This window comes from Staurois parvus, unplaced genomic scaffold (assembly GCF_062004578.1).
Source record: "Staurois parvus isolate SC_StPar_1 unplaced genomic scaffold, SC_StPar_1.0 ptg000126l, whole genome shotgun sequence".
In the NCBI taxonomy this organism is placed as follows: domain Eukaryota; kingdom Metazoa; phylum Chordata; class Amphibia; order Anura; family Ranidae; genus Staurois; species Staurois parvus.
Genome location: NW_028317922.1, coordinates 5,481,532 through 5,494,080, shown reverse-complemented (window position 1 = coordinate 5,494,080; position 12,549 = coordinate 5,481,532). Strand labels below are relative to the sequence as shown.

The 12,549-nt window shown below is 39.7% G+C and overlaps 1 protein-coding gene across 2 annotated transcripts; it reads left to right on the top strand.

The window, feature by feature from the left end:
* Positions 1 to 442: 442 nt before the first annotated feature.
* LOC149467040 (transcription cofactor HES-6-like) lies at positions 443 to 12,347 on the top strand. Of its 2 annotated transcripts, XM_089672374.1 has the most exons (4): positions 499 to 860; positions 6,477 to 6,563; positions 7,225 to 7,306; positions 9,397 to 12,347. In XM_089672374.1, the coding sequence occupies exons 1-4, from the start codon at positions 840 to 842 to the stop codon at positions 9,771 to 9,773; spliced, it is 567 nt and encodes a 188-aa protein (XP_089528500.1). In that variant the 5' UTR covers positions 499 to 839; the 3' UTR covers positions 9,774 to 12,347. The 2 variants fall into 2 exon arrangements, with proteins under 2 accessions (XP_089528501.1, XP_089528500.1); XM_089672375.1 differs by lacking the exon at positions 6,477 to 6,563 and having other exon boundaries at positions 443 to 860.
* The last annotated feature ends 202 nt before the right edge of the window (positions 12,348 to 12,549 follow it).

Here is a 12,549-nt window from a genome sequence, read left to right as displayed (position 1 = left end):
TTTTTCTCTTCATGTGGAACTGCAAGCGCTGATGTGAACTGTGACATTGACAACCATATACCCTACTTTCTGTGCGTTTTGGATGCAGAAAAGAAGTAACTGAAACGCATGTAGTGTGAACTGGCCCTTAAACAGCATGGTACAAAATGTGGTGCAGCTCTGCATAAAACCAATCAGCTTCAAGGTTTTATTGTCAAAACTTCAGTGAACAAGGTGAACATAGAAGCTGATTGGCTGCCATGTACAGCTGCACCAGATTCTGAATGCTTCAGTCTTAGTAAATCTCGGTCATTGGACCTTCATATTACAGGCCAGCATCCTGTGGCAGTGCATGCCTCCAGTGTGAACCTAACCTACAAGTCAGGGGCCATTGATGGAGGACATTTGAAGTGTATTTACTCTCCTGTGTTTATATGAAGCGGAGTGAGGAGGGCAGAGAATGAATTGAGCCTAGAAGCCTGGAAAGAAATGACCAGAGAACAGCGGGGCCGAGACATGCACACCTCACAACACCAACCCAGCAAACCAGGAGCGGGCGGCGCCGCCAAGCAAACAATCTCCGTCAGCTCTCTGCCACCTTCTCCTGCCCTACACAGCAGCTGCCGCTCGGGACAATAGGGAGCGCTGCCATTGGGCCTCATGTCACGTGACGTCAGCCGCGGCCTCTCATTCACATGCAAAGAAGGCCGAGTGGCTGGGAGAAGCGAGCAGCCGCAGGGTGACGTCACAAAGGGACCCGGGGAACGTTGTCTAGTCACATGGAGCGGGGGGAGAGGCAGGTGTGAGAGATCGCCATATAAACACTCTCTGGGAGCCCATACTCTGCCTAGAGCCACACCATGGAGCGGGGGGACAGGCAGGTGAGAGCTGGCTTCTCTACACACGGCACGGCCTGCAGGCCCGGACCTATACACCGCCCTACATTGTATGTACATCGGCCCACACCTCACTTCTCTTGCGGCTCACCTCCCTGGAATGTACACCCGGATGTCCGGAGGACTCGGGGAGAGAGAGAGGGGGGATACTGTGCACTGTGCTGCGCTCCTGTCTGTGTGCCCGATATAGGCATTGACCCATTGCTGTGTGCTGGGCAACATGTCAGGCTCATTGTATTCCACTGTGATCAGTGCTGGCCTTACTCAGCTCTACCCTGGTACATGGGAGGATGGAGCACAAATTGGGGATAGAGGGAAGAATTGGTATGACATGGAAGGATTGATCAGGAATTGGTATTACATGGAATGATTGATCAGGAATTGGTATTACATGGAATGATTGATCAGGAATTGGTATGACATGGAAGGATTGATCAGGAATTGGTATGACATGGAAGGATTGATCAGGAATTGGTATGACATGGAAGGATTGATCAGGAATTGGTATTACACGGAATGATTGATCAGGAATTGGTATTACATGGAATGATTGATCAGTAATTGGTATGACATGGAATGATTGATCAGTAATTGGTATTACATGGAATGATTGATCAGGAATTGGTATGACATGGAAGGATTGATCAGGAATTGGTATGACATGGAAGGATTGATCAGGAATTGGTATTACACGGAATGATTGATCAGGAATTGGTATTACATGGAATGATTGATTAGGAATTGGTATTACATGGAAGGATTGATTAGGAATTAGTATGACATAGAAGGATTGATCAGAAATTAGTATGCCATGGAAGGATTGATCAGGAATTAGTATGACATGGAAGAATTGATCAGGAATTAGTATGACATGGAAGGATTGATCAGGAATTTGTATGACATGGAAGGATTGATCAGGAATTGGTATGACATGGAAGGATTGATCAGGAATTGGTATGACATGGAAGGATTGATCAGGAATTGGTATGACATGGAAGGATTGATCAGGAATTGGTATGACATGGAAGGATTGATCAGGAATTTGGTATGACATGGAAGGATTGATCAGGAATTGGTATGACATGGAAGGATTGATCAGGAAATGGTATGACATGGAAGGATTGATCAGGAAATGGTATGACATGGAAGGATTGATCAGGAATTGGTATGACATGGAAGGATTGATCAGGAATTTGGTATGACATGGAAGGATTGATCAGAAATTGGTATGACATGGAATGATTTGGAATTTCATGGAAGGATTGATCAGGAATTGGTATTACATGGAAGGATTGATCAGGAATTGGTATGACATGGAATGGTTGGTGCAGAATTTGTATGACATAGAAGGATTGATCAGGAATTGGTATTCCATGGAATGGTTGATGAGGAATTTATTATTAAGATGATATTAAACCCAAAAGCAAATATTTATTATATTGCATCTTACCAGGTCCTAGCTATGATGGCTGCGTTCGTTTTTTAGGCTTTCTTTTATTTTCATCTGATGATCCTGCCAGTAAATCTGTTTTTATTTATTTTTTTTTATTTTTTATTTTTTTACAGAAAAGCTCTCTTGCAGTTACAGGGATGAGACAAACTATTTACACTGACAGGGGTGCTAACAATGTTCTTATTTATTTATGTAAAACATTTCCTAAAAGGAAAACGACTGTTTGCTGTGACTGTTTATAAAGTGTTAGCTGGGGTTCAGCTTCAATTTGTTTGTGTATTTTAAATCTGCTGATACTTCTGACACTGCCTCCTGTGCTCCTCCATCCAGAGTGGTGTCTGTATAATGCAGGTGTGCTACTGGCTAGATCATCAGGTGAAGACAGAACAGGGAAAAAAGTCTAAACAAAACTAATGCAGCCACCACATCTAATGATTGGTAAGCTGCAACATATTACATTTTTGGTTCTGGGCTTAATATCACTTTAAATGGAAGGATTGATGGATTTATATTACATGGAAGGATTGATGAAGAATTGGTATTACACTGAGGAATGGATAAGAAATTGGTATTGGGAGAATTGATGAAAAATTGTATCACATGGAAGGGTTGATCAGGAATTGACATTAGATGGAGGAATTGGTATTCGATGGTGAGATGGATACAGAATTGGTATTACATATAGAAGGACCAATGAGGAATTGGCATTGGATGGAGGAATTGGTATTAGATGGTGAGATGGATATGGAATTGGTATTACATAGAAGGATTGATGAGGAATTGGTATTCAATGGAATCATTGATGAAGAATTTTTTATTACATGGAAGAATTGTTGAGGAATTGGCATTCAATTGAACAATTGGTATTAGATGGTGAGATAGATAAGGAATTGGTATTACATATAGAAGGACCGATGAGGAATTGGCATTGGATGGAGGAATTGGTATTAGATGGTGAGATGGATATGGAATTGGTATTACATAGAAGGATTGATGAGGAATTGGTATTCAATGGAATGATTGATGAAGAATTTTTTATTACATGGAAGGATTGTTGAGGAATTGGCATTCAATTGAACAATTGGCATTAGATGGTGAGATAGATAAGGAATTGGTATTACATATAGAAGGACCGATGAGGAATTGACATTAGAATAAGGAATTGGTATTAGATGGTGAGATGGATATGGAATTGGTATTACATAGGATTGATGAGGAATTGGTATTCAATGGAAGGATTGATGAAGAATTTGTATTACATGGAAGGATTCATCAGGATTAGGTATTACCTCTCCTCACTTTTAGATTGCAAGCTCAATGGGCAGGACCCTCCTAATCCTTCTGTATTGTAACTGTACTTTCTCCCTTTGTATTGTAACCTGCTGCACAAACTGTTAGTGATATATAAATGTTGTATGATAATATCATATAGAAGGATTGATGAGGGATTGGAACTACATGAAATATTGATTGGGAATTGGTTATGGATTTTGTTTGTGTATGATTTTAATTTACAGTGTTGGAAGTTCACTTACAACTTTGTAGTATACAGGGATATATACCTGTGTAAAAGAATAGTGAGCATTGTTATAAATATGATTGTTGTATTTCTCAAACCCCTAACACTGGATTTATGTGATTGTGCCTGTAGGATCCACTGTTGTGTTTTTTTTATTTTTATTTATTATTTATTTCAGATACTTATATAGTGCTGTCAATTTACGCAGCGCTTTACATATATATTATACGTTCACATCAGTCCCTAACCCTCAAGGGGCATACAATCTAAGGTCCGTAACTCACATTCATATACAAGGGCCAATTTAGACATGATCCAATTAACCTACCAGCATGTCTTTACCACAAGGAAGACAAGCAAGCAACTGTCAGAGCCCACTTAGATCTATGCAGTGGTTTTGTTGCACAAAGTGTTGCTAATAATAATAATGTGTGTAGAGGTGCATGTTTTTGTAGCATTAGGTAGGTGCATTGTCATGTGTCAGTGTGCTGTTATCTGGAGTGCTGCCATGAGTGCTGATGCGTGTTTTCAATGGGTTTTTGAATTTAGAATATGGAGAGGATAGAGTCAACAGCAATTGATCAGGGTATGTTAATATCGGTTGTCAACACGTTATATGCATTTTGATGCTCTGGCGTTGGCTTCCCAGTGTACTCAAACACAGAAAAAACTGGACATGTATTCTTTAAAACGCACTGCAGATGGGAACAGACACTATTATGGGGAACCACAACGCATACATTTTAGAATGTGAGCATTAAAATATAGTAGTGTAAATGAGCCCTCAAAGAATACAAAACAAAGGATTCAGGGAGAATAATATAAATATATAACTTGCTTTTTTTTCTGGTTTTAAATTCAAGTTGTTATTTTTTTAGCATTAAAAATATGCAGCCCATCCATGAACTAATAACAATACTTTGTGAATTTCATGTCACTTTATAGGCTTGACAATTACAACTAAATTCTTGAAAGGGACAAAAACAGTCAATGAAATGTTTTCCATTTGAGTTTTATTTTATACACATTATTAGAAGCAATGGAGTTTAATAACTGTGTTTAAATAAAATAGTCTTTGTAAATAAAACAACAACATTGTTACTGGGTGCAAACCTAGAGCCGTAAGCAGTAATGCCTAGTACACACATGATGGGAATATCGGACAAATGGTCCTCCTTTTTTTTTTTTTTTTTTTTTTTCTGGTTTGCATGCTAGTCTTATATTGACTATTAAGAGGTGAGACAGAACACAACTTCAGAAGTGATATAATGTATTGTATTGTAATGTATTTCTTAGTTTCCGAGCATGCATGGTCTCTCAATATGTTTTTTTTTTGGACAAATACTGTACTGATTAAACAAAAATTGTTTGCTCTGTTATTGTTCGAAAAAATGTGTGCTTGTCCTTTTGGCTATTGTCACATGAACTGTCTTGATTGGCTGTCAGAAGCTGTGTATTAAAAATCAGATTATCGCAAATCCTTCTGAAAGCGATTTTTTTTTTTCCTCCTATCCAATATTCTCATTTTGTCCAACTAGCCTGGAGTTTTCTTTGGTAAAAGATAACTTGTACGAAGAAGATGATTTGTCCCAATATCTTACTTATACTTGGTGTGGGAATGGACTTATAAATGAGAACAGAAATCTGTTACCTACAATGGATAATTACTCATGTACATCAGTCCTCGGTATTAGAAAATGTAATCTTTATACAATTTGCTTATGTCCTAAAAGTAACAGAAGTAAATGCATTATTGTTTGTGGCTGTTTATAGGCTTTAAAGATGTTTTAAGTGTTAAAATTGGTGACAAATGAAGGTTTATTTTTATATAGTGGGCAGCACAGTGGCTAAATGGTTAGCACTTCCGCCTGGCAGTACTAGGGTCATTGGTTCATATCCCAACCACGGCACCACCTGCCTGGAGTTAGCATGTTCTCCCTGTGCCTGCGTGGGTTTCCTCCGGGTACTCTGGTTTCCTCCCACACTCAAAGGACGTGCTGGTAGGGTAATTGGATCCTGTCTAGGCCCTAGTATGTGTATGTATGAATGTAAGTTAGGGACCTTAGATTGTATGCCCCTTGAGGGTTAGGGACTGATGTGAGTGTACAATATATATGTAAAACGCTGCATAAATTGATGGCGCTGTATAAGTACCTGAAATAAATAAATATCAAAATGTTAATCACTTTTTTTGAAAACGCAGAGTAATATTTATATATTTCAACCTTTTCGCTATCCACTTTTTACCTGTAAAATGATTTCAGCAAATTATTTACTGCATATGAATATACCCTTTAAAACTGAGGCTCCTACTTTGTGCAGAATAGGAATATTTGTTTAATATTTATAAATCAGAATTTGAGAGCAGAACCCTGGAACAAAAAGTACAGTTCTGCCCATAGTGTTGAATCGGGCATTGTCATTTATTCCCCAGTGGAATGAGGTGAGGAATATTGTACTATGGGTGGCAACTCCATTTTTGTTCGAATTTTTTTTTCTCAATTTTTTTTATTATTAGTCTTCAACTGGCAGCCTTGTGCATGTGTTTCCACTTCTCATGGGTTTTTCAATCACTCTCCCACTTTGAAGGTGTGTGTAACTTTTCCTTAAATTTACATTCTCTTTTCAGACAAGAAAACCGCTGGTTGAGAAGAGGAGAAGGGCAAGAATAAACGAGAGCCTGCAGGAGCTAAGGGGCATCCTAGCTGACAATGAGGTGTGTGCCAGTCTAGGAGAGTACAGTTTAAGGTCCCTAGCTCACATGCATAGATTCACACATACCAGGGCCAATTTCAGACAGGAATCATGTAACCAACAGCATGTCTTTTGGAGTGTGGGAGGAAACCAAAGTACCTGGAGTAAACCCATGCTTGCACAGGGAGAGCATACAAATTTAATGCAGATAGTGTCCTGGCTGGAATTTGAGTCAAGGACTCCAGTACTGCAAGGCACTGTTAACCACTAAGCTACTATACTGCCCACTGCACAGTTTAACTTAAACACACAAGGAGATATTTACTAAAATTGGAGCACTCAGAATCTGGTGCAGCTGTGCATAGTAACCAATCAGCTTCTAACTTCAGCTTGTTCAATTAAGCTTTGACAATAAAACTTGGAAGCTGATTGGTTGCAGAGCTGCACCAGATTTTTGCACACTCCAGTTTTGGTAAGTCAACTCCACAGTGTTTAAACACAGTTAACCACCCGTTTGAAATTAAGTGCATAAATGGCTAATAGATAATCTAAACATAACATCCACTCTGTAAATCATAAACCAAATAAATACAGTACTATAAAATTTACAGTAGCAAATGATGAACGGGATTGTGACAATATTAATGTTCGTGTTTTTGTTTTTTTTCTTTTTCTATTACTAGTTTCAGTCAAAGATGGAGAACGCAGAGGTTTTAGAGCTCACTGTGAAACGGGTACAAAGGATTTTACAGAGCAGATCAGCTGGTGGGTATTTGAATTGTAAATCTGCGACACAAATTTACCGTCTAATCTGGTTGCAGCTGAATATGTGGATAATATTTCTGGCTGTTATCCTACAAATGCTGCTATGGACTGCAATATTGTTTCTTTTTCTTTTTTTTACTTAGGTTCGCTGTTACAATTTAGTAACAATGTATATATAAATTGGCTACATTGGAAGGAGGTTTTCAGTTTGGCACAAATGTATCTTAAAATTGAATCCTAGGAAAATATTAAAGAAAAAACCTTTGTTCCTTTTTTATATGTTAACTAAAATTATTAAATATACTTAAAATATATCATTTAAAATACTGCTAGTAGAAAATTGGGTTTATATTATCCCTGTTAAGCAACAATTGTAGTTGGAGGTTATGAACAGTGACCCATCAAACAGTATGGCGTTACATGATCGTATGGTGCTGTCAGTCTAACACAATTTTAGGCAGTGAAGGGGAAACTGTTAGACAGCTTGAAGGAAGAACAAAGTACAGGATGAATCTCATCATCGTGATACTTTTTATAGTCCAATGAGCAGACAGATGATTGAAGCTATAGTAGGAAAAACCTGTGTCACCATCCAGGCAGTGCTGAAGCTTGTGAGTCAGCAGAATGGAACAGATTATAAATAATTTGTCAGGTCAATATATGTATTTAAGCAATGCGTTTTTTTTTCTTTTCCCTAAAAATAGCTGTTCTACATTGCACATTCAGGTGTAAAGCCCAGGAAACTTGATAATTCTCCCTTGAAGGGGGGCTGCATCTGCAAGGCCCTGCACCGCAGGGGTTATCTATACGTTTAGGTCAAGCGTGCATGGAAAGGTAGATATACTTACCCAATCCTCCACTCCTGCAGGCTTCTTTTGCACTGCTAAACCAATCCCGCAGCATCTTCTTCCCAATGCTCTGACAGTCCAAGGTCCTGACATCATCGAGACTGATGCAGGAACCATAGTCCTGCACTGGATAAGGAGGCACCAAAGGACAGTCCACCACTGGAGCATGGGGGAGCACCGTCTGCTGGGGGAACAGGAGGATCAGGTAATTAACATTTCTTTTACTGGCCCCTAGACTAAACAAGTAAGCTTTTGTAGGCTCCAGGAGTGTACTTAACACTCCTGTGACCTGTATAAAGCCCTTTGACATCTGACTTCAGTGAAGCAGTCCAGGCTCTGGAGAGATCCTGACTTTAAAGTCAGGATCCACCCAGATTCCTGACCGGCAGCTGGCTCAGCCTCTCTACTAGCCACTGAGAGCCTGTGCCAGCTGCTCCCACCCCCTCCACAGCCTGGCGCTTCAGTGAGCACTGGAGGGGCAAAATATAGGGCTGGAGACTGACCTTCACCAGCTCTCTGCTGACTGAGCAATCTGAACTGAGTGAAAAGCGTTTTATTTTTAGTTGGTCAGATCTCAGCCTTAGCAGTGGTGGGGGGACAGATACAGCATCAGATTAATGCTGTGCCCACCTAGGTGAGAATGTATGTTAATTGTTTTTTAATTCTTATAGTTCTCCTTTTAACTCTTGCAGGGCATGCACTTTAAAGGCTAAATCATCCTTAGGACCCTTTTAATATGTTAAATGTATATGTACCGTCTGCATATTTGTATCAGCGGTATGGCTTAGTAGCACAAACCGAACCTCTTGTTGATAACTACCTGGTTTAGAATAGATTGGGGTTGATGGACTAAATAGGAAGACATGGTTCACTTGCTTAGTAAATAAAGTGCATCACTTTGCTTGCAACCAAAAAATGTTTTTTCCCTCCATGCACATGATTGGATATTCACAATGAACATGTTTCCCATTTATTTACTAATCTAAGTGAACATTCTCCTCTATTTTTAATTCCCCTCAATTAAATCAATGTTATGCAGGTAAGGTCTAAAATAAAAGGTTCATCTCAATTCCCTAAGTGTAAATGTCTGTTCAGTTTAGCAGTAAAGATGGCCTATAGATGGTATGACCTTTTAGTATGTGTTATGATAGTGTTGAAGGTAGGTGCGCATATTCTGACAGCTGTAAAAATCATGATGTGATATGAGAGTACTGATGTTTCTTTGCCTTGTTTTCCTTGCAGAGACTGACCGGTTGCAGAGAGAGGCCAGCGAGCGTTTTGCTGCAGGCTACATCCAGTGCATGCATGAGGTGCACACCTTTGTGTCTAGTTGTCCTGGCATTGATTCCGGCCTGGCTGCAGAGCTGCTCAACCATCTATTGGAGTCTATGCCTTTAAGTGAGGGGAACATACAGGATCTGGTCCTTGATGTGCTTCTGGATTCTCCTGTCTCGGATTCTTCCTGTGGCCTGGGATTGTTGGGATCCTCCTCCGATGACAGCTGTTCTGATGCAGAGGAATCTGATATTGTCAAGGGAGGGACAGAGCCTATGCAGGACAGTGACAGGACCCCTGAGATTCAGCCGCCTCCTGCCCCTTCAATGTGGAGACCATGGTGATCTAGAGAAGATTATGTGTGCACTTGGGGACCTGTGCTGACCTGTTCACCTATGCCGTGTACCTTAGTCCCAGGACAGCTAATGCATGTCATGTCTACATGTTTGGATTTTCTACACTGTAACTTGTTGCAGTACAAAGAATCACACAGCATAACTGGGTTGGTTTTCAGCCGTCTCAATGTCTTTGGTGTAAAAGTCACTTCATCCCGGACAAAGCCTTTCCTCAGTTGAGATGGCAAGATCACAGTATGGACTAAACTGCAGGATATATCCCTGTAAAAGATGCTCTGTAATCAAACTTACTGTATGTTCAACATTACGTATGTGCAACATGTTTATGGTCATTGTATAGATACTATTCATTATACTGCGCAGCAGGTTCTTTACATAGGCACTATCCCTTAATCGGAGGGTCTTGTTCACAGGAGGCTGTAAAAGGTTTTACACTTTCAGTGGAAATATAGGAACATCTTCTGCCTTATACTGGTGTCCAGTGTAAGAAGAATTAAAACCTGATGACTTCCAAATCTTCACATGCTGAAGTATTGCCATGATTTCAGATGGCTAGAGGTGGATCTCAGAAGCTGGGCCCTCTTTAGTGGATTTAACTATAGGGTTGTAGGGGCTTCACACATATCCCTGAACGAGGAAATCCTTTAAATTGAATGAATGGAACCACACTATTCACAAGAACAGCGGTGTAAATCTCAGTGGCTGAGCTTTGGAATTTGTGCTGAACCTTAGTGAGGGTGCAAGACACCCACCCATTATAATAGTAAGCATGGTCTATCATTAGAATCACTGGGTATAGTTTGAAGAAACGTGCCTGTTGCACTATGTATGAAGCAGAGTTGCCTGCTCTAAATCTATTGGCTTAGGAGACAGTTTTCTTTGTAATGTTGTGTGCATGGTTTACTGTACCTTGGGCCTGCTTCTGTCATGTAGCCTTGTGTCGCCTTACACACCTGGTGCAAGCATACACAGTGTCACAGCTGGCCCTCTCTATGCCCATGGCTCTATAGCTCTATGGCTTCTACAGTGAAGGAAAGAAGTATTTTATCACCTGCTGATTTTGAATGTTTGCCCACTCACAAAGAAATGATCGGTCTAAAAATCGAATGTTCGGTGTATTGTAACACTTAGAGACAGAATAGCAACAAAAAATTCAAAACAAGATCCTCACGTGTAGTTCTGGGATGATTCCTCACTGTTCTCATGATCATTGACACTCCACGAGGTGAGATCTTGCATGGTGCACCAGACCTAGGGAGACTGACAGTTGTTTTGTGTTTCTTCCATTTGTGAATGATTGCAACAACTGTTGTCACCTTCTCACCAAGCTGCTTGGCGATAGTTTTGTAGCCCAGTCCAGCCTTGTGTAGGTCTACAATCTTGTCCCTGACATCCTTGGACAGCTCTTTGATCTTTGCCATGGTGGAGAGTTTGGAATCTGATTGTTTGATTGCTCCTGTGGATAGGTGTCTTTTATACAGGTAACAAAATTAGATTAGCAGCGCTCCCTTTAAGAGACCGCTTCTAATCTCAGCTTGTTACCTGTATGAAAGACACCTGGTAGGCAGAAATCCTGCTGAATGATAGGGGATCAAATACTTATTTTCCTCATGAACATGAAAATCAGTGCATAATTTGTTAGACTTGCATTTCTTTAGAATTTTTGTATTTTTTTAGAATTTTTGTTGCTATTCTGTGTTACAATACAACTACCATTCGATTTTTAGACTGATCATTTCTTTGTGAGTGGGCAAACATTCAAAATCAGCAGGGGATCAAATACTTATTTCCTTCACTGTATATGAACATGCTCATCTCTTGAATTTTGTTCCTCTATTGTTTCACAAGACCTTGCAATCCTCCTCAACTATAGTAGAAAAGTCTAATATGTGAGCAAAAGGGACAGAGTAACGCAGGGATTTTTTTTTCTTGCTTAATACATAGTGCACATGGCAATGTTACAGCATTTTATTCTGTTACAGCCTAAAATAGAGTTGTTAATCTGAAGGATTCCGTTAAAAAATCAGCGTGCTCATGATAAGGGAAATAGTTAAGACACCTGGTTTGAGAAAAGCTTTATATAGGGGAAATGTAGGTAGTGTTTCCTCTGGCTGCGCATGCATAGTGGTAGTGCATTGAATTCTCATCCCTAGGAGGGATGTCTAGAGTTAGGTAAATTGAGGTTCTACCTTCAGTGAAGGAGACTATAGAGGATTGTTTGGATACCGATTTGAAGGGTGCTATAGGAAACTTTCAGGAATATGTGTATATTAGAGAGGTAATGTGTTGTGTGTGTAATTTTTTTTTTTTTTTTTGTGTACATAGATGACTGTTTAAACACTGTTGGGAGCAGGTGCCTGAATCTATGTGATGCACTTGAAGCATATCATGAGAAATACACGGTCTCCATTATGTGCATCCATCTGGCAAGCACTTATTCTTCTTTTTAAACTTTTTATCATGGATCTTACTGTCTTTTTATACTAAAATGTACTAGTGTGTGTAAGTAGTGCTACTGTGCATTAATTTCCTATAAATAAATTAATGATCTTTGATGAAAAAGCATGGATTTCTTTTTTACACATTAAATTGCACATAGACTATCTGATCTGAGATAAACTTTGAAGGATTTGGCAACTGTGTGCAAGAGCCAAACACCACATTGCACTGGTCCTCATAAAATGAGTAAATTCCTTGCTTACTTGATAACCAGCTCTTACAAATGTTTGTACCACAAATAAAAGGTATGATCTGTGTGATCTTA